The following is a 27,471-nucleotide window of genomic DNA, read 5'->3' on the forward strand; positions in this document are numbered from 1 at the left end:
TCTCATCGAATGTCTCGCTTCAACAAAGGCTTCATGACCAGCCCGCCAATTTCCGGTAAGTGGATTATGAAACTGCTATCTTAGGAAATAACGATGATGATACATTGAGTGGGCTAACTGTGAGTGGTTTACTGGCTCTAGGCTCCTAGAAGAGCTTTTTCTTGTCACTGGGCCAAGCGAACGTGGAACTGAGAGCTGCTATGAAGTAGTAACCACAAGGCTTTATATCAGTTTCATAAGGCTTGATGTAATTTATATCAGCTGCAGGTAATTCTTTTCCGAACTGAAAAGGACAAAATGAATGTCTCTGCCCTGTGACTTATATGTCCTGCATGTCTCCTTTACAAACATTTCGGAACATCTGACTGCAAAGGTTCGACAGCCACAAACAAATCGCAAACGTCCTCCACACAATTAAAGAATCACTGAGAGAAAACCTCTGTAGATGTATAATTAACTTGATCCTAACAGAGAAATTTGCATGTTGGCCATTGTCATGAGAAACTCATCCATTAACTTGCCTTTCGAGCACGATTTATTATATGATCGTCACTACAAGAATGTTTTATGATCTCAAACCAAAGAGTGGGTACGTTTGCACCCTGTGAGGGGCTCCCATACCCAATCGAGAATCGTGCGCGACCTACTGACCGGAAATGATTTGTGTTTCGATGATCGTACATGTAAAGCTGCTTTTGGCCATTTCCCGTGTACCAAAGTTATTTTTCCTTGCAGGCTTCGCCATTACACTCATTTCAAACATGACAGTATTTTTTTACATAATGCGACATGGCACATTCCTTCCACACCAATGTCTCTGGCTGCTTCTCCATTGACGGACAAAGCTTATTAGTTAAATAACCAACTTGTTACTGCCAAACAAGTGGCAGTCCACAGACATTCTCACACAAGATGATGTTGACATGACATTTAAAGGTTTGATGCAGACTGAATATCAGCTGGACCGTTTTCATTCATCCTTAATTTAGTATTTCACCACTCCATGAACACTACTCACTCTCGTGCCTTTATGTCAAAAGTTTAGACATTGTTTTCTTTTTTTCCCTTTTTTTGTTGTTGTTGTTGTCTGTTTGGCCAAGAGTGTTGATGCACAAAAAATTATTTTTAACTACAAAAGTTCCAATTTTAAATAATCATTATGTTAAAATTAAAATAATACAAGATATGTAAGTTGCAAAGTCTTTCAGTGGATTAGTAGCAACAACCTCTACCGACAGGACGCCAGATATGACTCCACTTCATGATTTGAGAAATCTGTTTGACCAGACGTTTAAACAAAGAAAGTAATAATAAATGAGATTGAGGTATGTCACAAACCTGCTGCGCTATATTTTTTTAATGTTTTTTTTTTTTTTTTTTTTTTTTTTTGAGCTAGGAAGGAGACAGGGAAAAAGTAACTGGAAGGGGGAGGTTGAAAGACAGCAATTACTGTCTGAGTGCGCGCCACACAGGGATGGCCGGCCGGGCTTTGTTTTTTTGTTGTTTTTTTTTTTAATCAACTGGTGTTGATAGGTTGTTTTGTTCGAAGAACAAAGGAAAGAGTGTTTGAGTGTTTGGGATGTTGTTGTGTGAGTTTTTCCTTGACGGGGGCGGGGAGAAGTAACAGTCTCCTCGGTGTCATCAGTGTGTCATCAGTTTTGTTTGCAACAAGTCTTGAACCGACTTGGTGTTGTAGTCCTGACTGGACTGTGCACATCCTGACCAGATTTGTGTTATTTAACAAGTCCTGAACAGAATTGGAAGTTAGCCTTGACTGGACTGGGCACATCCTGACCAGATTTGTGTTATTTAACAAGTCCTGAACAGAATTGGAAGTTAGTCCTGACCGGACTGTGCACATCCTGACCAGATTTGTGTTATTTAACAAGTCCTGAACAGAATTGGAAGTTAGTCCTGACCGGACTGTGCACATCCTGACCAGATTTGTGTTATTTAACAAGTCCTGAACAGAATTGGAAGTTAGCCTTGACTGGACTGGGCACATCCTGACCAGATTTGTATCTTGGAGGTGAGTGTGTATCTTTGTTGATTGTTCGGTGAGCGTGTGTTTAATGTTTGAAGAATGTTAGTTAAGTTTTGAACTTGCCATTTAGCTAAAGACTTTTTTCTCCAGGTTTTTGTGGGGGTTTTTTTCTCACTTTTGTTGTTTGATCTTCGCTTATTCATCGTATCCGCCTCGGGCTCACCAACCAGAGCTGAATTAGAAATAACTTCAGGAAGAGCATCGGTGTCAGTGAAAACTTTGTGTTACTTTCAAGTGGACATATTTGTGTTACCTAGAAGTGGAAACTTGGTGTTATATTCAAGTGGAGACTTGGTGTCATTTTCAACTGGAGATTTTTTTTAGGGGGGAGGGGGAATTGAATGGTCGGAAGGAACATAAGATGTGTTGTGACAGTGGAAGTGTTCGGACTGTGGGTTCGGAAATTTGGAATTTGTTTTTTTGTGCATGGACCAGCTGTGGAATGTGGCAAACATATCTCACATAAAATATGATAGAGAAGTCCGACATATTTTTGCCAAACACATCAACTTATCTATTGTAATTTAACAGCATTGATGCTAGAAAGCTCTGACAAAATCAACTTTTGAAAAATATGTAACAATTTAACATCTACATGTCAGTCCAAATTTTAAAATGACAACATGACGAGGACGATGTAGTTTAGCTTATAGTTTACTTATTTTATGAAAAAATAATGTATATTTAAAACAAACTTTACCACAGACAGTCACAATAATGTCTGGGTTTACTGTCGTGTACCTTGCTGTATGTAGGTGTTAAATAATTTATTGTATCATTTGACACTTTGACACTAATGACCCAGCGTGTCTCTTCACACCATTGAAAAATCTGTTTCAATACAATTTGCTATAATTTATATCTGATATCTGATATCTGGCATCGACATTCTCTCAAGATACCGTTTTTATTTTTGCGTTTATTCTGAACTATACGTTTGTCTTTTCTTGGAGGTGTTTCTCAAATGTAAGTTTTATTCACTCCTTAAAGATTATCCTTTTCTCTTTTTCTCTTTCTCTCTCGCACGCGCGCACACAGATGTGGGTCCCGCTCTACAGTCTGACAGAAGCGGGGGGCGAGGGCAAACTGCTCGCTGGTTTCCTCCGACAATGGAAGAATAAGCTGCGGTAACCTAGTCAATGATTGCCAACTGGTGTGTGAAGGCGCCATCACTTTCATGCCACTTCCGGCGTGTCATTTTCCCGCGCACCACTTCTCTTTTGCCAGGGGAGGCTATTGAGGATGTTTGAGGCTGGGTGGGTGCACGGGAGTGGTACATCGGGGGACTCGGACCCGAGGTCGGCGGCGTTTGACGAGCTGCTGCAACTTTTGACGCCGCACAACAGCCCGACGTCAGGTCTGGTGCACGGGCGCCCCCTCGCGGCACGAGGCTGACCGCCTCATTAGGCGCACCGTGTCGCCACGCGTCGCACGTGCACTGGCGCGGTCCTCGCGCGGCACACTTGTTTGACTTGCGGTCCGCCCGCGGCCCACTGGGCCAAGGTGCAAGGCTCGGCAGCTAATCGCCGGCACTCCCCGACCTAATTGGTAACCGAACCCCTACCGCCTTCCGCTGATTGCTGCGCGCGCGTCTGATAGGTCACGTGGTGTGTCGACTGGTAAATCACCCATTTCTTCACCTTCTCAACTGGCGCTCCGATTGAACGCCGCATATTTTACGACCGGGTAGGTCGCCAGGCCAGTCACCACGGTCACGTGACTACCCTCGGGCAATCAAAATTGAGCATTCTAATGTGATGCAAGCCAAGACTGCATCGATATTAGCCAACTCTAAAATGTCTGGATCATCACTTCATCTGAGTTAGTGTCACTGACATTGTTCATTTAACGTATTTTTATTTTTTATCCAGTTTTTCTGTCATTTTAAATGGAATTTTTTATGTTAGGATACAGGAGTCCATGCCAGTAAACTACTTCGCTCATTTATTCATGTTTATCTGTTCACCCTGGCCATGCCAAGCATTATGCTAGCACAGGGGTGGGCAATTAATTTTCCCAAGGGGCCAGATGAGAAACTGGGATGGACTAGAGGGCCGGACTAATATACTTAACTCAGTTTTACCCAATACTGTATATAATCTATATATAGTATATTTACTGGCGGGTGGGCCAGCGGGCGGGCCGGTCAGAGACAGGAGGCGGGCCGGATCCGGCCCGCGGGCCGGCGTTTGCCCAGGTCTGTGCTAGCACATAGCTAGCTTGTTTGTTTGTCTGTTCATCCTGGCCGTGCCTAGCATTATGCTAGCACATAGCTAGCTTGGTTACGAGTGCTTGCGTTGCTCAGTACAAACTCAAGCCAAAGGCATGATGGACTAGCTGCTTGACTAGCCACTGTGTTTCCACATGTAATGTTCCATCAGGTAGTGTTTGTAAGCATAAAGCCAGCCATCTGTTCATGTGTTTGATGTGCATCCAGATGGCCGCCTACAAGTGACCTCAGGTCGGTTATTTTGATGAGACTGATATTTTTCAAACTCTGATGTGATCTCACTTGTTTCGAAAATCCTAACAAGTGATCACTTGTCATGATGGTGAGAGTAGAAAAACAGTCTTCATATGAATGCTGACCCGCAGTCCATCCCTTTCCACATTCTAGAATTTTATGCGGTTACAAATCGAAAGGTGAATAATGATTTAGTTATTTATTTATTGGGCGTCATCACGGATTTCTTTTAATGTGATCTTGCTCTTTCTTACACACACATGCGTGCACCCCTCCAGTGAGACTTGAAAGAGAGAGAGAACGCTCACTCGCTAGAACACACACACCCTCTCTCTCTCTCATCCACGCACGCACGCACCCACACACACACACAGCGTTCTGTCTCTCCGGGGGCAAGCGAGGCCAGTCAGTTGGAGGTCTCGGTAAACTCAGACCCCTCTTTGTCTCCGCATCTCTGAAAAGTTTGTAACTGTCCTGGCCTAGTCTGCTGGGACAGCCAGTCCCACGTCGACCATACATTATCTTCATCATCCAGCGGTCCTCTTCGACCCGCCGCCCTGCAGCCGCGGTAGCATCGTGGGTGATCGCGTTGTTTGTGAGGAGAGAAAGAATGTGTGTATATGTGCGTGTGATTGTGTGTGTGTGTGTGTGTGTGTGTGTGTGTGTGTGTGTGTGTGTGTGTGTGTGTGTGTGTGTTTGCTTGCTTGTTTGTTTGTTTGTTTTTTTGTTTTGTTTTGTTTTTCCAGGAGAGGAGTCTTTCGATTTGCAATAAATAAAATTCTTTTACCAGCTTCATTACGAAAACGTGCTCACCAGACACCATTGTGGGCAATGCGAATCTGGGGATAATTTAATAGAGAGAAAAAGAGAGAGATAATCTAATCGGTGTGTGTGTGCGCGCGTGCAAAATGTACATTTGGAAGACAGCGTAATGATAAAAATGAGAGAGAAGAAGGGGTGAATAGGAAAGCACTTACACACAAATAAACAAAATAAAACACTACACACACGCGCGAGAATAAGTTTGCTGTGGACTCCATGTCTTGCATCTCTATTGGTATTGGTACAATATCATCATTTGAGGAACCGTGAAAAATGGACAGAGCTGGTGGCGAGGTCACCGTTGGTGGAAGCAGCACACACACACACACACACACACAAACCCACTTATCTTTTTAGTCTTCTTTGTCCTCCTAGTGCCGCAACCATACCACCCAAGCGGATCCGGTTCTGGGCCGAGGATCGATCTCCTGGTCTGTCTCCGAACCCTGCGTTTCATCTGTGGGTTTAAGTGCAGAACTTGTCTCGTTAAACTCGGTGTCAAATTGCAATAAAATCAAATTGTCAACCGTACACTGCAGTCTATGCAAAAACTTATTAAATACATTTTTTACTAAAACAAGGATATCGGCCGGCAGCTCTTCCTTGCGATGTAAGTGTCGAAGCAGGACTGAAGTATCGTTGGAAGTCAGAGAAACATTGCAGTGTACTGCTGACGTCAAGCAATGTCTGTAAGACACAATAACAAACACGTTAATGCTTTGTACAAAGCCAGGATAGTGTGTTTTCACGAGCAAACCTTCGATGTCGCAGTTGAAGATGTGAAATATTTTCACGGGTGAGTCCCGTGCTGTGTCCTGGTGACCGTTAGCACGGACACCTCGTGTCGCGTAGTCACTGGGTCAGTGCAACTTATTCTCTCCCTTGTCTTGATTGTGTCTTGCCGTCCACACAAAGTCCCCGACATTATGGGATAGAAATTGTCATGAACTGTGGAGGACCGGCCATCTTGTCACTTATTTCTTGTTGGTGTTCTTTGTAGGGTACTGTTGTCCATTTTCGATGTCCTCCATTGACTGGGCAGACAACTCTGACCACGCGTACAATGATGTCTGGAGGGGAGAGGATCGGGTAGGTTGTTGCCGTCTGTCACTCCGATCTTGTTCACTCCATTGAGTATGACGTGTGTGTTCCTGGCAGTTGGAGGGACCTAGGGGGATAGTAGCAGAGTGTTTGTGGTCCGTCGTGCACTAGTCATCTTCGTTAACAGCAGCCTCGTTGTGGATGACGTCACCGGTTCTGGGGCGTGTGCGTCTCGGTTCAGCGGATTTGTTCATTGTTGTAAACGGCGAACTTGACTTCTTCACGAAGTTTAGACACGTTAGTTGCTAAAGGCTGTATAGCCTGGTGGCTACCGACGAGGTCTGAAGACTGAAAGGTGGTGTGTTCAAATCTGACAGTGACAAATAAAAAGAGTGCGTGAGTGAGTGAGTGAGTGCGTGCGTGAGTGAGTGAGTGCGTGAGTGAGTGAGTGCGTGCGTGCGTGCGTGAGTGAGTGAGTGCGTGCGTGCGTGCGTGAGTGAGTGAGTGAGTGAGTGAGTGCGTGCGTGAGTGAGTGAGTGAGTGAGTGGGTGCGTGCGTGAGTGAGTGAGTGCGTGCGTGAGTGAGTGGGTGCGTGCGTGCGTGAGTGAGTGAGTGCGTGCGTGCGTGAGTGAGTGGGTGCGTGCGTGAGTGAGTGAGTGAGTGAGTGCGTGAGTGAGTGAGTGAGTGCGTGAGTGAGTGCGTGAGTGAGTGAGTGCGTGCGTGAGTGAGTGAGTGAGTGAGTGAGTGAGTGCGTGAGTGAGTGAGTGAGTGCGTGAGTGAGTGAGTGAGTGAGTGAGTGAGTGAGTGAGTGCGTGAGTGAGTGCGTGCGTGAGTGAGTGCGTGCGTGCGTGAGTGAGTGAGTGAGTGCGTGCGTGCGTGAGTGAGTGCGTGCGTGAGTGAGTGAGTGCGTGCGTGAGTGAGTGAGTGAGTGAGTGAGTGAGTGAGTGAGTGAGTGAGTGAGTGAGTGAGTGCGTGAGTGCGTGCGTGCGTGAGTGAGTGCGTGAGTGCGTGCGTGAGTGAGTGAGTGAGTGCGTGCGTGAGTGAGTGCGTGAGTGCGTGCGTGAGTGAGTGAGTGAGTGAGTGAGTGCGTGAGTGAGTGAGTGAGTGAGTGAGTGAGTGAGTGAGTGAGTGCGTGAGTGAGTGCGTGAGTGAGTGCGTGCGTGAGTGAGTGAGTGAGTGAGTGAGTGCGTGCGTGAGTGCGTGAGTGAGTGAGTGAGTGAGTGAGTGCGTGCGTGAGTGAGTGAGTGAGTGAGTGCGTGAGTGCGTGCGTGAGTGAGTGAGTGCGTGCGTGCGTGAGTGAGTGAGTGAGTGAGTGAGTGCGTGCGTGAGTGAGTGAGTGAGTGAGTGCGTGAGTGCGTGCGTGAGTGAGTGAGTGCGTGCGTGCGTGAGTGAGTGAGTGAGTGAGTGAGTGCGTGAGTGAGTGCGTGCGTGAGTGAGTGCGTGAGTGAGTGAGTGAGTGAGTGAGTGCGTGAGTGAGTGAGTGAGTGAGTGAGTGCGTGAGTGAGTGAGTGAGTGAGTGAGTGAGTGCGTGAGTGAGTGAGTGAGTGCGTGCGTGAGTGAGTGAGTGAGTGAGTGAGTGAGTGCGTGAGTGCGTGCGTGAGTGCGTGAGTGAGTGCGTGAGTGAGTGAGTGAGTGAGTGAGTGAGTGCGTGAGTGAGTGAGTTTAATTTTGAGTGAATTTTTAACTATTGACTTTAATTTTTATGTAAATAATTGGATGAATGCTTATGTTCAAAAACAACTTTAATGCTTTAAATAATGTAAACTGTTAAAATAGTTTTTTGTTGTAAATAATAAAATTGTTTAATGATATCTCTTGCCTACTATTTATGGGTTGTGAGGAAAAGAGATTTTTGAAAAGCTGTTGAATGTTTTCTTCATGGTGTGCAAGCCTGTGTACCAGTGTAAGTAAAAGTGAGAAAGGGTGAGGGATGCAGCAAGAGGGGAGTGGGAGTGGGGAAGTTGATGGGAAAACACGACTTCTCATGGGCGATCGGTGGGTTTGCAATGGTGCTTTCGTGGGAAGGTGGGTGGGTCTTTCGTGGGAAAACATGGGAACCCGTGGGAATTCCCTAAGAGGTCCCCTTAGGGTCCCGCCTCCAAAACCCGATAGGGACGCAACTTTCTTCCCGAAAAGGTCCCATGAGGGACCCAAGAGTTCTTGCAGGCTGGGTAGCAGGCAGTGTCTGAACTTGTTGGTCACCGCCCCCTTCATCGCAATGCTGGCTCTCGCCTGTATATTGCACAGACACATGAAAGGGGTGCGCAAGAAAGCAAAACCATCAGCAGACATGTTCAACACTCCACAAAACGCCAACAACATATACATATATATATTCAAAAATCTCGTGCCCCAATATTACCCCACATCACCACCACCCTACATAACGAGGTCTTCCCTCAAAAGAGGAACAACAGCATCCAGATGGATCCCAGCTCTTGAATTTTTTTCTTCCTCTTCTAGCAGACGATTCAAAACCACGCCGATGCGTTTGATGGTTTGAGATTCGCGACGCGTAGGAAAACCTTGTACTGCAACGCCAAAGGCGCCCCTCTAGGCTTACTCGTTGTGAGAAAGCGATTGAGATTTAAAGAAAAACATGAACAAGTTCGTTTTTGAAGATATCAGTCCCGAATCGTCTGTTGAAGGACGCCATTAATTTTTTTTCCGATCTCACTTTTAGAAAAGCCGCAAATGGTCACATGACCAGTGGGAGCGCAAAATGGCCGACGGTAGGTTACAGCAAGCAGTCGGAAAAGAGGCGGGTGCATGCTACACTCGTCCTTTTCTGGCTCCTGGTAGTTCAGCTTGAAAAATTAATTTTAAAAAAAGGTCGTATTAAAAGACGGTGCCTCAGTTAGCACCAGAAAGCTGTGCATAAATGCTCCTACTAAAAACTTTTCTGGTTTACCATTGTAACTGCGAGACATGTATACAGCTCAGCCGTAAATTGTTTAATTTCGAATTATGTGAGAACCACCGCCAAAGCAAATAATTCTATCCATGCAGTTATGTTTAAATATGTGAGCACATGGGTGGCAACCAAGCCAGCCAGACTGCATTTGTAATGTCTGATTTTCCCAAACACTAAAATATTTGTTTCGGAAGACTTAAACGCCGGACTAAGTCTTTATAACTATTTCCATTCATTTTGCTTAGTTATTGAAAAGAACAAGAAGTATCATCACACTATCATTAAGGCAAACACTTTTACTGGGATAAAAGCGTTGCGTTGGCCCTTCCTTAAGGTGCTACATTGCTGTATGTCTAGGATTGCCATAGTAACACCCCACCCACCATGTTCTTTTATGATTTATGCTAACAGTTACGTGCATATGTATTGTTTGCGTTTCTTGAGGATCTTAGGAATAGTGCTGTACAGAGCCGAAAAATCGGTAGTCATACAAAATAATAAAGATATTTTGTGATGAGAACCATCTGTAGGAGACCAGTTATTAATGGATGTGTATGTGATTGCTGTTGTGTTGCTGTTCCTAATGTGCAGAAGTAGTCAAGCTACAGAATCATCTAAGTCTACTACGTGAAGAGTATGTGAAGCTGCAAAACCGATATGCTGATTTAGAACGTCGCTATCACATGGCCATCGCAGCCAGTGGTGATGGAGATAATGATGGAAGTTTTGTTACTCGTCTCTTGCGAATTATATCTGAAATGTACAACAAGGAGCAATACAGGTATTTTTGTAACTACTACCTAATTCTATTGCTATGTAATTGTGCATTATGGATGCAAGTATTAACACATGATTGATAATAATAATGTTCATGTTCTACCTGGTTCTAGCTAGAAGCTAGTCAACATGCACAACACACACAAAAACACGTTTAGATAGATATGTATAAATACGCAAGGTAGGAAATGTTGTAAATTCCCCTTGTGTGTTTTCAATAGCTTTAAATTAATATTCAGTTTCATTTAAAACTCCATTCTATGGCATGTAAAAGCCTGGCATGTAAGCAAAATGCACCCATCTCCACATATTTCTGCATATTTGCATGCATTCCATCTTACACACATGTGCGAGTGATGACACAAACATGATGCACACACCTGTAGTCATTAAATCTATGTACTACTCATGCTGTCTGATCACCATCGAATAAATGATGCTTGGTTCTTGTCTTAAGACAAAATCATTCTTTAGTCAGTATATATTAACACCTAAGTGTGAGGTTTCCCTTCAAAATTTCCCATACTTTATTTAAGCCTGTTTACTGCAGTGATCTCCGTGTGCTCTTGGAAGGAGGTCATCAGGTTCATGCTCACAAGTTTGTCCTGCAGGCGCGTAGTGAGGATTGGGCTGCGACCTGTGACTTAGGTCATGCTTCTGAACTTGACATGTCAGGTGAGATCTTGAGTCTATTTATTAGCTTTCCATAAAATTACAAAAATTTAATCACATTTCATATCACATTATCTTACCTTGATGAACAAGAAATGGCCCTTTGTTGTTCATCAAGCTAAGATAGTGTGATTCAAAATGTTAATAATTATTTTTTTTAATATGCAGATGTTAGACTGGAAGTTGCACGAGCACTGCTACGGTGGGTTTATACAGATGAGATCAACATACAAGCTGAGGATACATTCTTGCTAGAACTGCTTCGTGCTGCCACTAGATTCAAACTTGAAGCACTGCGAAAAAGGCATGGTCTTTGTTGTTTTTTTAATGTGTATTTTTTTTTCTAGTTATTGTTTTTCAGAAAGATGTCAGAATTGAGTATTTGATAGTCATCTGTAACATTTACATTCAAACAAAAGAAAATTTGCAAATCGATGCATTTTAATTCAGCTGTTAAAAGGAAAAGAAAGCATAGCAAGATAATCTCTGAAGGGCAGTGTGGTGTCTTCTCATATTCTGTTATCCATTCTTACACAGTAACTTCATTATAGAGACCCAACTTTTCAAGCATGGACTTTAAAAAGTGAAGGGTTAAAATTTTTTTGTGTGTGGTTCAGATGTGAGAATGGCCTGGTCTCTTTTGTGAACATGAAGAACTGCATCCAGTTTTATCAAACTGCAGAAGAGATGAGCGCAGAGGTTCTGAAGAAACATTGCTCGGAACTTATATCTAACCACTGGGTAAACATGAATAACTGATTTTTTATATATTTCACTTCCATATCTGCTCACTTGTATTAGCACTGTGTGCTTTTGCCTCAAGGGTTTACATAACTAGACATGTATGGTCAAATATGTGTTTGTCAGATTTTTCGTTTTGGTTTTTTTTACTTTGTTAATTTTAATACACAATTTCATTTGAGAGATTTGTTTTCTTGCCATCTTATATTTTTTTTATCAAAGCGAAAATCCCAGGGGTAACTCATAATTTAGCATCCACACTTTCACTTTTCTCCTCACGATTTTGTTTTATTTTTTGGTTTCGAAGAATGAATTCACCAGCGAAGATTTTAAGACAATGCCAGCACCTTTGCTGTATGGAATCTTTAAGACGAAGACAGAGTATCCTCTGCATGCAGCTATTAAGGCACATAGGGAGGATGTGGTTTTTCTCTACCTCATCGAGTATGACTCTCAGGTGACTGTTCAAACTGTTTTAAAGGCCCACTTATCTTGCAGTGCACTTGGAAGTAGGCAGTTCTTTACGTAACATAATGTGTTATTAGTCTCCCATCTGATCTTCCATTTAATCTGTAGATTTTGTGCCACTAATTTTACACACGTCTGATTGTGACTAATGTAGAGGGGGAATCTGCATGAAAATATCTACAGTATTAATAACAAAGTATAATAAATTCATCATCAGAGATCTGGTATACATGCGTGCAAAAATGTGCATGCATGCACATATCTACATACATAAGCATGCATCCAGAAATGTATAAACACACACATGTCAATGCATTGCATGCACACACACACATGCACGGATATATTTATATGCATAGAAAGTTTCTAGATGAAAGTTTCAGAGATAATAGGATCAGCTTGACCACATGTTTAAAGATATTGAAATCTTTCCAATTTTCTCATGTAACTTACCATTAAACACCCATCCTTTTATTTTCCAATAGCTGCAGGCAAGGGTAAACGAAGTAGACAACAAAGGAGACATACCCTTGGATATGGCTCTTCAATCAATGCAGAAAAGTATTGCGCAGACTCTTGTGAAGAACCATGCTGACATCAACCGCAAAGATAATTCAGGGAAATGTCTTCTGCACAAAGCCATCAAAAGAGGTTAGCTGTGGGATTTGATTTACGGCAGATAAAGGTGACAAAACTGTTCCAAGATCACAATATTTTTTTAAAAGTGATGAGTGGCTTGCTTATATAAAGGGTTAAATATGATGTCATAAACTGTTTTGTTGGCTGAGTGGTTTTAAGCTGTGAGATGTCATCTTCATTTGTAAGTGTTCTTTCCATTCTGAACTTATGCCTTATACAATCAATAAAGAATGATTGAAAGACTGATGCATATCACAGACCTGGAAGAAAAATATAGTTTTACAAATTTATTTTTACAGGGGATGAGTTTTCTGCTCGATTCCTTATCAGCAACAAAGCTGATGTGAACACAACAACATTTTTAGACAAAGAAACACCATTACACATGGTGGCTTGCTTCAATCCTGATGTAACCCCACCATCCACATTAGCTGGAATGGCAGACGTAGCACGTCTTCTGCTTGAGGCTGGGGCAGATCCTAACGTCCAGGATGCTTCTGGCAGGTGAGCTGCTCCTTGAAAAGTTGTGTCTTGCTATGGCAACCTGCTGTAAAAACTCTCAAGGGTCATGACTACGTTGTTACTAATTAATGAATAATTTGTTACTTGCTGTTTTCACTCTCATTACAAAGAATACTATTTTATATAAATATCTAGCTATCCCTTGGACACTGTGTCTCTCATGTCAGAAATTCTGTGGCAAATAATTCTTTGTACTTCTATACAGACATCACTTCATTACTGGAGTAAATCTATACTGAGAGAAAAAATAAAAATGGCTCAAACAGGTACATATCAAAAGTGCAGAGGATAAAATATATATATATGCAAATATGATTGCATTAATGAAGAACAGTAGATTTGTATTGTGACTAAATGCGTTGAGATGTGGTTTTTTTCTCTCTCTGTGTGTGTTGTTTTTTTAAAATAAAACAGAAGTGGTCAGACATTGCAAACTACTTTTATGATAGGTTTCTTTTTGTATTTTCTGTTCTATCAGCACACCTCTCCATAATGCTATATTCTGCAAGAATGGCCCTGTAGTCAAAGTCTTGTTGGAATTTGGAGATCTTAATTTAGAGATGAAAAATGCTGATGGACACACACCTTTGTGGCTGGCCCTTCAACAGGTAATGGCAATGTAGAGAGTGAAAAAGTCTTTATCCTTTATATCTTTATACCCTATGCTAGTCTCTGATCTAGATGATTAATGTGCTTTGGCTGGTCAGGAATGTTCAAGTTACTTTTCCAGACCGTTGGGGTAGATTTTACCTGGTGTTCACATCTTTTTTCTGTATGTCTGCTTATTTTGTTTGCAAATTTACAAGTCATTATCTAGCCCAAAGCTTCTAAAAAGGGTAATTGTAATTTTGAAGTACTAAAAAAGAAAATGCCATTTTTTTATGTTAGAGTTGCAGATTTAAAATTGTTAACTTGTGTACTGAGGTTGGTAGAATTTGGGCAAGCGTGTATGTATGTATGAATGTGAATGGAGAAATACATTGTCTGTTTTATCCTAACAATCGCATAAATTACAGAGACAGACATGAGCCAGTTTCACCCTTTCTTTCTGAAGGTTAATGATTCACATGCCAGTGCAGAGGAGGCGTATGGACACAACAGTTTTGCCCAGCAGCTAATTCGAGCAGGCAGCTCACCAGATGCAGTCGAGCCAGAGTCAGGTAAAAACTGATGGATTATATTGCTGTTATTATTGTTGCAATACACCATCTGAAATCTAGAGGATTATTCCTTAGATGCTTATTTTCTTGTGGAAATCTGACTTCATTCAGAACGAAGTTTCAGAGCAACTCACTGTGAGGTCACAGCTGCTTTGACTTTACCAAATGACATAATCTTTTTTTTTTTATTTTATAATTATTCAAAGCTGCATTAACTGCTATAAACAAGAATTGAGCAATTACAGCTGCCATGTGTACTGTTTATTGGATGGCAAAGGAAGGTCTGCCATTCTCAAAATATTTCAGTTTAAATCAATTTGGTAAACAGCAGGTATAGGAAGAAATTTTACAGCTGTGTCAGGCAGGGCATACTCTTCATACACTTCATGTAGCCTATTATCTCCTGTGGTCAGTTTCATAGAAAAAGAATCTTTTGTTTTAAAATGATCAGAACAGAAAGTGGAGAAGTTTCTAAAAGACCAAAGTCATCAGAAATGGCCTTGTTAGCAGATACAATCAGAACTGCTGGATTTATTTCATACGATTTTCCTCTGCCCCTTGCCTGAGTCACATAATGAATGCAGTGTTAAGTCTGTGACTGAAGGAAGTCTCAAGATTATCCAGCACCTGTGTACTGCGTCAGAAATTTGACTAAAGCCAAGTCTCTTCATACTTGTTTACCACATACAGGTAACTCTCTGCTGCACCTGGCATCAAAAAGTGGGAATCAGGCAGCTGGCATATTTCTTGCAGAACATGGGGCAACTGTCAACCATGCCAATACAAAGGTATGATGCCTTGATCTTAGTTCTGCCAATACTTTCTTCTGCACTTTTTCTTTTTTTTTCCTTTTATTACCACCGGTTTGTTTTCCTCCAGTGTTTTATAATCAACTTTTTATCTCTATTTTTTAACCTTGTTTCCAGCAGACCGTTGTATCAGAGGGCAGTATACTTTAAGTCTGTACTTTAAGATGACCATCTGATATTTGATGTCTCTGTTACAGGGCGAAACACCTTTGCATTTTGCATGTGAGGCAGGACTAACAGAACTTGTAAAAATATTGCTGGAGAGGGGAGCTAACTCCAATTCTCAGACACTCAAATCTTCGGCGTCTTCTCTTGACACTGAGCTAGATTTCTTGGGTCTTGGTGGGGAAGGTGCTCAGCCAATCAGCAAACAGACACCACTCCACTTGGCATTAGCTAAGGCCCATAACTCAGTAGTTCAAGTTTTTCTTCAGTATAAAGGTAAGAGTGCCTCTTTATTTGCCTTAACATGCTTATGTAAGGGTCTGAGTAAATGGAGAACTGTTAAAATTTTCCGCTTTTAATTTGTGATCCACCACCACAGAAGTAGTCTTAAGTCAGAAATTTGAAATTTTGCAAGTTGTATATTTTTCTAAATGTACTCTAATCAGACACAATCTATGTTTTCCATCAGCTCAGGTACAAAAAAGTCCGGATAACATGCGCATCATGCCCAACTTCAACCTGAAGGATTCTCAGGGTCAGACTGTTCTTGGCCTGGCTCTGTGGCAAGGACTGCATGAAACAGCTGCTGCGTTTCTCAACGCTGGGGCCAACATCAATGAGAGGAATGCAGCAGGACTGACACTTCTGCATGAAGCCATCGAGAAGCAAGATACCATCAGTGCTTTGTTTCTGATTGAGCACCATGCCGATCTTGAAGCTGAGTAAGTCATATTTGCTTTGCTTTGCGTGTTGTTCTCTTTCTTACTTTGATTGGCAGGTTGGTTCTGATTGCAGAAGATAAGATCAGGAAAAGTGCTTGGATTGTAAATGAAGGGTTATCTTTAAGTATGTTTTTAGTTGTCATGCACCTAACATTGGGAAATAGCTGCTGACATGATGATGAAATGATGATGGAGCAAAATTCATATAAAAATGACACTAGTGCTGAATTATAAGTTGTCAAGGTTTTTTTATGGCTTGAATGTAACTTTTTGGCGGGGGTTTCAGATCACCAGAAAAATTACGCCCATTGCAGAGAGCTATTGCGCGACACTTGCCAGTGATAGTGGAGACGCTCTGCGGTCGTGGTGCAAACATGAACATCATGGATGGTGATGGTAACTGCCCTTTGTGGCAGGCCCTCGACACTGGGCAGGAAGACATTGCACAAATTCTAGTGAGGGAACAATTTTCAGTAGTGATTAACACCAGAAGCTAAGGTTTTTGTCAGTGCCTCTCTTGCCCCAGTATATCTGAAGATGTTTGTTCTGCAGTATACACTTGTGGTTGCATGGCCTCAAGGAATTTGTTTTGTGTCATATTGTAAAGTGTTTTTTTTTTTTTTAATAATAAGAGCTTATCAAGTAATGGTCCTGTTAAACAGAGGCTACTGAATAAACCTCATTCAGAATATTCTGTCCAGCCAAAAAAAAAAAAATTGAGTTTTCTTCTGGCATGTTTTTAAAGTGAAATTATCTCAAATCTTGAGCAGACGTCAAGTTCACATAAACAGATTTCATCTGAAGTGCTGCTGACTTTGTGGCAGGTTTACCACAAGTGCGATGTCAACCTGTGGTCACCAGGGCCAGGTAACTGCCAGCAGACACTGCTCCACCGTGCCATCGATGAGAACAACGAAGCTGTTGCTTGCTTCCTTATCAGGAGGTGTGTGGGGCAAGACATAGTGGGAAGTCTTTGAGAGTGTTGTGCTGTCTGATTCTTTACATGTGCTGACATGATGGCATGTTTCAGCATTATCTTTCCTTTTATTGTTCAGCCACTTGAAGTTCACTGTGTTGAGGCCTTTATTTATTTCAGTGTGCAGCAGGCAGGCTTTTACATGAACAAAGGGATGTCAGGTGTTTTAGGCCTGCTGACTGCGTAGGCTATGAAAAATATAGTCTTTTGGTCATCGAGAAGTGATGTGTTTGAAACTGCACGTATCTCTGGGCCAGCTTTGTGTGTGATGATGGGAGGGAGGCCCACTTCCTCTCTTGTGTTGCCTTTATCCCCTAACTCTCAGAAAGTATGTAATAGTGACCTCGTCTTAATCATTTGTGGGGAAAAAATTGCATTAGACCTTTCAGCTTCTTTATCACATGTGCCAAAAGGGAAATGCATGAGCAAGGATATACACTATACTGTACATACGCATGCAGTCTTTTAACTAAATAGTTAATTAACAAAACTCTTTATTTACAGCCATTGTGACCTCAACAGTCCCAGGCGCCCTGGAACAAATGGAAGCGTGAGTGAAGAGGCAAGGTAAGCTCCCTCCCCTTAAACCCCCCTCCCCTCAAAAGAAACAACTAATAATCAAGATATTTTTTTCAACCACTGTACGATTTAAGTAGGAAAAAGGCCACACTGAGGGTAATGTGTATTTCATTATATTTCTTCTAAAAACTTCCTTGAAGTGGTAACCATATTGAAATAAGAGAAAAATATTTTTTGTGGAGCAGACACAAATATTTACATTTTAAAAAATGTGAGATTTTTAAGTTTTTAAAAAGGTGTATTCTACAACTCTTTATGTATATGGCATTGAAAATTTGGCATTTTCTACTGAGAGAACAAATTATGTTGTGGATATGCCATGCTATAACAAAACATTTAACTGGAAAACCTGTCTTGGGCTTTCAACAGAGTTTTAGATAATGTATTTGTATTACGCCAGGCAGACAAAATTGCAGTGTATGTTTATATTGTGTTTGAAAGCCATCCTGCATGAAAATAATTCAGAATCAACACATTCAAGAAAAAGTGTAATTTCTACTTGAAATGTAATGTCTAACATAATTATGTTATTTACAGGGATGGGCAGAGTCCGCTGCACCTGGCTTGTAGTTGGGGTTTGGAGCTTGTTGTGCAGTGTTTAATGGAACACAATGCCAATGTAAACCAGCAGGTGAATGAGCTACTGTATCTAGATAAACTCTCCTTGCACGTGTGTAACATGTTACATACATGATATGGGCCAGATGACCGTCCATAAACTTAATAAAGAAATTATTATCACACACCCAGTTACTCATCCTTGCACATTGTATTCAAGGATATACAGGTTAAGAGTATCAGTTTCTAAAAATAACAACACAGTATGCTGTATTATTTTACTTTCATGCTTTGCATGGTTTCAGTAAGCCCTTGTTTTGGCCTTAGCTTTGCCATCTTCATTCTAAATCTTACATGGTTGAGCTTTTCTTATTGACATGAAGAACATACTGACATTGATTAAAGTAACACATCTACTTTCTTGCTGTGGCATTTTTTCCTTTATTGCCTTGCATACATTTGACTTATTATGAAAGTTTTATTAATTTGTTAATTTTATTAATTTTTTTTCTAAATATGTGTTCATCCTTTTCCCTGGCATCATACAGGATGCTGAAGGCAAGACACCCATTCACCTGGCTATTGAAAACCAACACCCTGTCATCATTTCCTTGCTTCTTTCACATCCGAGCCTCAACCTGACGTTGAAAGACAAGCATGGGAGCACACCTTTTGTGGCAGCAATGATGACACGCAACAACAAGGCAGCACAGGCCATTTTGGACAGAGAGCCTACAGCAGCTGAGCAGGTAAGCAAGTTTACTTTTTGTGACAGCAAGTGGCTGTGCTGTGCTGGAAGTTTTTCAAACACAGGCATCCACCATGGTCTTCACTTAGTGTGTTCATTTCCCTGTGAAGCAGCATGCACATTTTTAGAAAGTAAAAATGTAGCTATTTTACATTTTAAAAAAATATGAAAAATAATTAAATAATTAATAATTATTTAGAAAATCTATTCATACATTTCTGAAGCAGGAACTAATGAAAATCATTCTTTACACTATTATCATAGTACGGCCATTTGAGCAAAAAATCCAAAATTAATGAAGATTATCTAGAATTAAGAAAAATCACAAGATACATAATAATTATGGTTATTCATGCACAAATTTTTTGGGAAACACATGGAGCATCAGCCATATAGATATGCACTTGTCAATTTTAGTTAGTCTTAGGGAAGTAAATTGTAAAGAATTGATTCAGCTTTTATAAATGCAGCGTTTATTTGTTGTAATTTATGAATTTTAAACAAATTTAAAAACTCGACAAACTTTCCAGTGTGTTAGCTGCAGCACAGCAAGAATTTAGTATGCAGTATTTTCACTCAGCAGTTGTCAAAAAGTCTTGCGCAGGGTTCTTGTTTGTTTCAAATGACAAATGACCAACTTTATTCCTCCCAGAGGGCACCTATATTCTTCTTTCTATGGGTCAGTCCAATGTATCCAGCTTAGTCTTTCAAATAATCTTTTAGATAATCTTTCTATGATTCAGTCTAACTTACAGGTAAACATAGTTGTTTAACTTGTGACAGGTGGATCAACGTGGACGTAATTTTCTCCACACAGCCATTCAGAAAACTGACATCGAGAGTGTTCTTTTCCTCATCAGTGTGCACGCCAATGTCAACTCCCGCACCCAAGATGCACACCACTTGAGCCCTTTGCACTTGGCTGTAATGGCAGGCTCAGAGATAATTGTCAGAAACCTGGTAAATTATCATATTTTTGTTTTTACTCTCTGAATTTTATTAATTTAAAGTCTGTTTCTATCGTGCCTACCCATACCTGTGTGCTTTAATAATAATAATAGTAAATACACTTTTATAGCGCTTTTCCCTCTCTGTGAAAGTGAGGTAAGCTTTCTTTGCAGACTGTTAATAACAAATAATAACAAATAAATCAGATTGTTTTGGTATGGTGGCCCCTCCGTGGATGGAAATCTACTTATTCAACTTGGTTTTAGTGCATAAAACATATTTCTAGTGACAAGTGTGATGGGCTGGATTTGTACTGTAAATCTAATAGTTTAAAGTATTTTGGAACATAAATTGTTACAAGTTTAGAAATTTCTGTGCCATGAAACAGCAATATGTGTGTGTTTTTGTGCATGTCTATGTGGTCATATGCGTGTATGTGCAGCTTCTTGCTGGGGCAAGTGTGAATGAAAAGACAAAGACAGGTGAAACAGCTCTGCACCTGGCGGCCGCACGTGACCACACCTTAATTGTCTCCATCCTTGTTGAGAATGGTGCTGATGTAGATGCTGTTGATGAAAATCACAATAATGGTAAAAGCTATTCTAGACCTGGAATTCTATCTGGTCTGTGCTTACATTTAAATCCTGTCCTTGATATTGGAACATAGATGTCATCAATATAAAGGTTGATGGGAAAATATTAATCTTTTCGAATGAGAATTGGCTTATGCTTCTGTCACAGAGATACTTTTAGAGATAAAAAAAACATGGTTAGAAAGAAAACCAAGACCATGGTATGTATGGCTGAAAAAGCTTCTTTTGACAGCCTTTAATTTCTGCTGTTGTTCTTGGTGTTCTAGCTCTACATGTAGCTGTGCAGCATGGAAACCTGTCCACAGTGAAGGCACTCCTAACAGAAAGTCACATCAACGCTGAGGCAGTAAACTTAAAGTAAGGGTTTATGTTGTTGACATTTATGCTTTGTTCACTGCATTGCCTCACAGCACACTAGGTGATCATTATAAAGTCGGTTAGACGTTTGCATTGCCAGCATTTCCTAAGTTAACACATTCAGTGTTGTGTGTAACTAAAGACAGTGGAGCTTCATGTGCAGATCAATATTATTTAATAATTTTGCTTCAAAGCTATGTGAATTAAAAAATCCTTTGGATCTGCAAGAAAGGGCCATTTCTTCATTAACTGTACAGAGCTTCCCAGAGGAGCTCAGGGGCTACAACTGCTGGAAAATCAAAATAGTGTCATCAGTGTAGTGAGCTCCCCTATACCTAGGTCCGCCTTTGTTTACTGTATAAGGCTGTGAAAAAAGAGCGTCCTTTGTCTTTGCACCTCCTGAAATGGCTGTGACTGTCACTTTCCACCCAGATGTTGACCCAGATGCTGGTAAAGCCACTAACCTCAGCTTCCATGGAATGGTAACTCTGCTCGATTTATAACATGTTGGCACTCTGACTCAACCTTCAGGTTCTGCATTCTTTTCAGCCAATCTTGGCCACACAGCGTGCCACATCCTGATATTGCTGCAATTAAACTAGCCCATGAGCTAGTGCAGCATTGGTAGAGCCCACCTCCTGATATTCTCCTAACAGTCATCTGGCAAAATTAATAAAGAAAGGAAATTTTTGTGTGTAAATTCTCATTCTTCCATTCTTACCACTAGATGACCCAGTGCAGATGCCCTCCAAGCTTTTGTGTCTACGTGGAGAAGGGTGTGTGTGTGGGGGGTGGTGGTGTTGGTGTTGGTGGATGAAAATATTGCAGAGTTCTTTATACAGAGCTTTATATAGCTGTCAAGGGCAGATGCACGTAGGTACAGTGGAGCCCCTAGCAGCCAGGGCCACAGTTCATTTAACTGTAGCCATTAAACTTATCATAGTCAGATCACCTGGTATCAAAGAAAGATGTTCACAAGGAAAATTTCATTTCAGGATAGATTGAGGAAGGAACAGTTTATTTCTACTTGTTTTGGACTTTCACAATAATCTTGATTTATCATCCTGTCATGGATGATTTAGTTTGTCTAATTTTTTTAAATGCATGGAATTGTGGGTATTTAAGTATTAACATGAATTTCAAGGTCACTTGTGAATTGTTGCTAGAACATGGCAAGCAGTTAGTGTGGCACGTGATCAGTACACTAGGAAATTTCTTGTAAGTGAATGAAGGATGTATCTTTGGGTGAATGCTTTAAATATATTACAGAGGGTTGTTTTGCATTTTGCTTTTTTTGTGATTGCCTTTGGTCTGGCTTGTAGCTTTGCTGTCACCGATCCTGCTGTTATGTACACTGCTGTCACAGTGCTGTCATCATTTTGTGCAGAGGCCAGAACCCTCTCCACCTCCTTGGTCAGTATGGAAAAGACAATGCAGCTGCCATGTTTGAACTGTTTCGAGAAGCCATTCCTGATTATCCCATTGATCGACCAGATGCAGAAGGCAACACAGGCATGTGGGGAAAGGGGATCCATAAAGATGCTTGCTGTTAGGGAGTTGACTGTCCTGTACTCAATGAAATTTGTTTCTTTATTCCTGTACCTGCATTGTTCTCAAAAATTCCAACAGTATGCTTTTAATCTTTTTCATAATTACGTAAGGTACAATACCCTTTCTTGTGTAAATTAACTGTAGTATGCATTACTTATAAAATTAGGCATGCTTACCTTCTACAGCTTTGCTTCTGGCATACGTTAACGGAAATGGAAGCCTGTGTCGGGTGATGGTGAGAGCTGGTGCTTGTTTGGGAACAGTCAACAAACAGGGAGTCGGGATTTTCAATGCTCCAGTGGCAACAAAACAGCTTTTGTTTAAACTTTTAGGTAAGGGGTGCACGATTTAGCTTTCGCAGTTTTGAAAGTTGGTCAAGCAGCAGTCAGCAAATACTTCAGTGACACATGATGCAAAATATCTCACCCCTTTCCCTTAAACAAGCCTTGTTTAGTCATATAGTAAAGAGCAGTTAAAAATATTGCCAGTTTGGCAAAAGAGGCATTAAGTTATCTCCCTGTTTAACCACCAGATGAGTGCTGTTTGATGTGGGTGTGCTGACATGTCTCTGCTCTACAAGTGTATCTTGTCCTCCCTTTTGAAGAGGACCAAGTGTTGTCCCCGGTGATAAATAATAAGTCTTAGGGTCTGAGTTAAAGAGTGAAGACTGGGTGTGCTCATCCTTATGACTTTTAAAATGTATTTGTAGTTCATTTGTGTTCACATGGTGTAGCTGACCCAGTTTCTCTCCCACTCACCAGACATGCTGTCTAAAGAACCACCTTGGAGTGAGGGAGAGTGGTGTTTAGAATGCAGCACCAAGTTTACCATCAAGACAAGAAAGCATCATTGGTGAGATTCAACTGCTAAAGATTGTTCAAATTTTTTTGTCTGATCTGCTGTTAATGCAAAATTTTCTAAAGAGTTAGATTGGCAGTGGTTGGCAAAAGATGGACATAATTTACTTAAACTGAAGCTGTTGTTACCTGTAAAATACTGAAATACTTTTTAATGAATTGTAGCAGAAATTGATACAAGCTTGTTTAAAGGCTGAAATACCTAATGTTCTGACAACCTGTTGCTGATACCTTTGTTAATGAGCATTAAAAAAAAACAAACCAGAAAACAAATTAGGAATTACATGTTGTTAATGTTAATTTTGAGGAATCACCTCCTATATTTAGCAAGAAATGCTGTGGCAGCCATTAGAAAGCTGTACAGAGTACAATAGGTATTGTGAAGCAATGTTTTTTTTTTCCTTATTTCAAAATATTCTCCCTCATTTTGCCTGTCTCTAGTCGACACTGTGGCCGCTTACTGTGTTCCAAGTGCTCTGGGAAGGACATGCCAATCATCAAGTTTGGTCTGGCAAAGCCTGTGCGAGTGTGTGATGTGTGTTTTGACGTGCTGTCCATTGGCGGACAGTTTTAACTTTTTTTTTTGTGGACAGGACAGGGCAGGAGTGTGTGCATAGAAATTTTTGGATGCTTGCCTGTGACGATAATTTGTGGCCGACTTGCTCACTTGCTGATGATGTTTTGTGACTGACTTGCTGACACAGATTCAAGTTATCAAATGTTCTTCATTACATCCCTTTCTCCCCCCATTCCCCCCACACCATGTTTTCCATTGTTACCTCCCTTTCTACTGTCCTCTTCTTTCCAACCCACACCCTGTTTTTCCTCATTTTAAAAAAAGAAAAGTGGTGCCTTTATCCAATAAGCTTTGAAAGAATCATCGTCTTCAAACATTTGTGAGGTTGCTTTTAGGGTATTTTTTTAATTTAGGTAGCGTTTTCTCTTGCAGTAGTGATCCTGTGACATTGTCTGGGCAACTCTTATCGCATGTCTGCATTGAGATATTCTAGAACTATAATGTATGAGAGGGAGATGGTGTAATAACTTCATTAAAGTATTCTTATGCTATAATTCACTCAAAGAGATAGTGGCATTATTACTGTACTTTGTGTATTTGTCTGAACAAGGATACCCTGATATTTAAATTTATCTTAGGTATGCCAGTACATTATAGTTAAACCTGAGATTGTAATTTTATCCATGATAACCTAATATTGTAAATCTTGCTGCCTCTTTATTTTCAATACTTTGGTGTCCAGCACAATAAGTAGGAACGTTTATACTTTTGACCAGATGGCAATCTACCCTTCATTTCAAGATCAATTTTGACATTTATTTAAAGCAAATATTACTTTTTTTAAAGATATAAAATGTTTACAAATATGTATGAAGTTTAAGTTACTTGTTATTCATCTTGAGCAGACACCAAGGTTGCCTGTAGTTAGAGCAGCCTTTTCGTCATTTTTCACCATCGGGTGCATTGATGTGATAATCATATTGCAAAATGTTTCTACGTATTTTATTAATAAAAAATACTTTAGATGTACACAGAAGTTTACCTGAAAGATAAGCATCTGTAGCTTTATCCTATGCAGAAATAAAATACATAGCATGCTGGCTGTTACTTGAGCTCTCTACATCAACATGAGTCTCAAGACATTTGTGCCCAGATATTTTATTACAGATTATGTCCCTTAACCAATACTCCATGTTTAAAAAAAAAAATGGTTACTGTCAAAAAAGTACTGGCAGCAAAAAAAATTATAAAATGCAAAAATTGTTTATCAATAACTGTATATGAATATTTTTTAACTACTGTTTTTTTTCTTTAATATAAAATACTCAAAGGCACCAGTTGTTTTATTTCACAATAAATCAACCCTTTAAGCGTTTTATGCGGTTCTGGCCCTTATCTACTGTTTTAGTGCTTTGTGACTCCAATGCTAAATTTAGATAATCTGACATGCAGTTCCCTGGAAAGTGAAGCTGTATTTTACACGTGTATGCTTGCAAGGACATACATTCATACATGCAAATATACGTACACTTACATATGTACCCTTCCTCTACTTCTGGTAAAAGGTGGTAGTGCCAAACAGCAATGTATTTCAACATTGTACTGCAGTTTTTGCTTTATGATCATCTGGATATTCTCCAGACTAGTTGATTTAGGTGTTTGATTATTGATCTGTTGTGCTCCAGTCCAATGACTGTAGATCTGTCTCTTTGACAACTTGATCTTTGAATATCATCTTACACAAGAACAACCTGATGGTCCCCTAGCTATACAGAATTGCAGGAATATTGTCTGTCTTGTGTTTTTGTATTTGTAATACACAGAAAGACTGGCTTTGGCTAGGATATCATGCTATAAAAGCTCACACTATTATTATTATTAAACACGAGAGATGTACAGAAAAATACAACCTCCTTCATAAGCTATTTTAAGCTTTATGGTGTTCTTTAAAAGAACAGGCCAAATGGCTTGTCTTTTCTTTTAATTTTTTAAGCGTATGACTTTAACTTTAATGCCAGTATTTATTTGAATTTACCTTTGTTGTCAACTGACATTGATCACTATATTTAATATACTTGTATTCATTTACTGGGTTTTAGTGAGTTCTCATTTTGTGGCTCATACTGCGAGAAAATGCAAGCTTTAAAAAAAATCAAAAATTATTATTTATGCACAAGGCCTTTTATTCAAGAACAAAATCTGAGTAAGAAGCACCTAATAGTATTTCATTTTGTTGGTTTTTTTTTTTTACCTTACTATGAGAAACTTAAGTTTTTTTTCCCCACATAGATTATATACTGCTTAAAACAAAATCCCTAAAAGACTGCCTCTCCAAAAATGATCTTTTTTAAAACAAAATTACAGTCCAGCATTTCAGATAAAAATAGTAACAATGAAAACATTATCTTCAGTCCAGTCATCAACTCTCACCAGTCTTTCAGCTTAATTTGCATGACTAAAGTTATGCAAGCACCCATCATGTTTTTTCTATTGAACCATTTTCTGCACACATGAAGATCATCTCAAGGAATCCTCTGAGCTCCTAAAGAAAAAAACTTTCATTTTGTGAGTTCTACAAGGCTATGGCTCACATCTCAGCTTCTCGGTTCAAACTGAAAAACCAAATACAGTATGTTTATTAGATAAATAAACTCTTACACTTTGCATTTACTTGTTCAGTTAGGGGGCATTATTCTCATGGGTTGTGCTTTAACAGTTCCTTGTTGACAGGATTTTTGTGATAAAACCAGATAAACCTATTAGTCTTGACTTTGTTAGTCTTACAACTTTTCAACATCTTTATGAACTTTTGGTGCAGATTCCATTAGTGTTCATCTTTCATCTCCACTCATGAATATTTCTGAGAGGGACTGAGCATGATCACCTTCATGGGCAGAAAAGGTCATAGTACTTGTGTGACCATATTTATACTCATTGCATTTCAGATATATATTAGTATATTTGCACTATTTTTACAAATGATTAACTTTATTAATTCCAAAGGGCAGTTATTACCTGGAAAATGTGCTCAGTTACAAAACTAGTACCCTATAATTACAAGATAAGACAGAGTGGTGCATCTTGGCAAAACACATGGCTAAATAAACATACTTTTACATTTAAAACTATACTCTTCAGACACCCCATCTCCTCAGAGATTTAATTTACTTTTGAGTAGCTTGACTGCTGGGGGTTCTAGGAGGAGGTTTTGATGCTGCAAAAACAATAATTAGTGAAGGAATGGATGTTTGCTTTGATCTTTTTGATAAAGCCTGTTCATATTCTTACTAACACTTTTTTTTTGTACCAAAGTAGTCATTTGGTGATATTTCTGCTGCTTGTGTGAAATGAAATGTTTGCCAAAGCAAAGAGACACGTATGAATTCCTATTACAACATACGTAATTTTGGGAGGATGTGTTACCTCTTCATTTAGTGTATAAGAGTAATGATATTTGCATCTATTTTTTTTTTTTCCTGCAATGTCATAAGAATTGTGCTGTAAGGATGAGACAACATTTACCAAAATAATGTGCAATTTAACCCTTTTTCTTGTCTGGTTAATAAATATTGTCTGTAAATTAAATATTTTGTCTGATAAAGAAATTGAGCTGTGGTGCTTTTTCACAGGAGTTGTCTTTGCATTCCTAAAATTAACAAAATACTGTATGCATTAGATTCTTCTGATACTCATTACTTCTATAACAATAAATTCAGCTTAAATTTAGCATTTTGCGTTAAATTGGTGGATGAGCATGTTGTGAGAAAAGTTAATTTAAAAAAAAATAGTTTAAGGACCTCAGATTTTTCACTTCATGCAAGGAAGAT

The 27,471-nt window shown here is 40.0% G+C and overlaps 1 protein-coding gene across 2 annotated transcripts; it reads left to right on the forward strand.

Moving 5' to 3' along the window:
- On the forward strand, positions 1-27,370 carry LOC112562341 (rabankyrin-5-like). Of its 2 annotated transcripts, none has more exons than XM_025235560.1 (25): positions 1-55; positions 9,877-10,066; positions 10,613-10,737; positions 10,903-11,038; positions 11,352-11,475; positions 11,783-11,932; positions 12,429-12,594; positions 12,882-13,086; positions 13,583-13,712; positions 14,159-14,264; positions 14,955-15,052; positions 15,271-15,514; positions 15,708-15,960; positions 16,247-16,415; positions 16,785-16,903; positions 17,441-17,503; positions 18,053-18,146; positions 18,622-18,822; positions 19,605-19,781; positions 20,212-20,359; positions 20,629-20,719; positions 22,107-22,231; positions 22,456-22,602; positions 23,032-23,122; positions 23,569-27,370. In XM_025235560.1, the coding sequence occupies exons 1-25, from the start codon at positions 10-12 to the stop codon at positions 23,699-23,701; spliced, it is 3,531 nt and encodes a 1,176-aa protein (XP_025091345.1). In that variant the 5' UTR covers positions 1-9; the 3' UTR covers positions 23,702-27,370. The 2 variants fall into 2 exon arrangements, with proteins under 2 accessions (XP_025091345.1, XP_025091346.1); XM_025235561.1 differs by lacking the exon at positions 1-55 and adding an exon at positions 9,069-9,103.
- Positions 27,371-27,471: the final 101 nt, after the last annotated feature.

Source organism: Pomacea canaliculata, linkage group LG4, assembly GCF_003073045.1.
Source record: "Pomacea canaliculata isolate SZHN2017 linkage group LG4, ASM307304v1, whole genome shotgun sequence".
Taxonomy (NCBI): domain Eukaryota; kingdom Metazoa; phylum Mollusca; class Gastropoda; order Architaenioglossa; family Ampullariidae; genus Pomacea; species Pomacea canaliculata.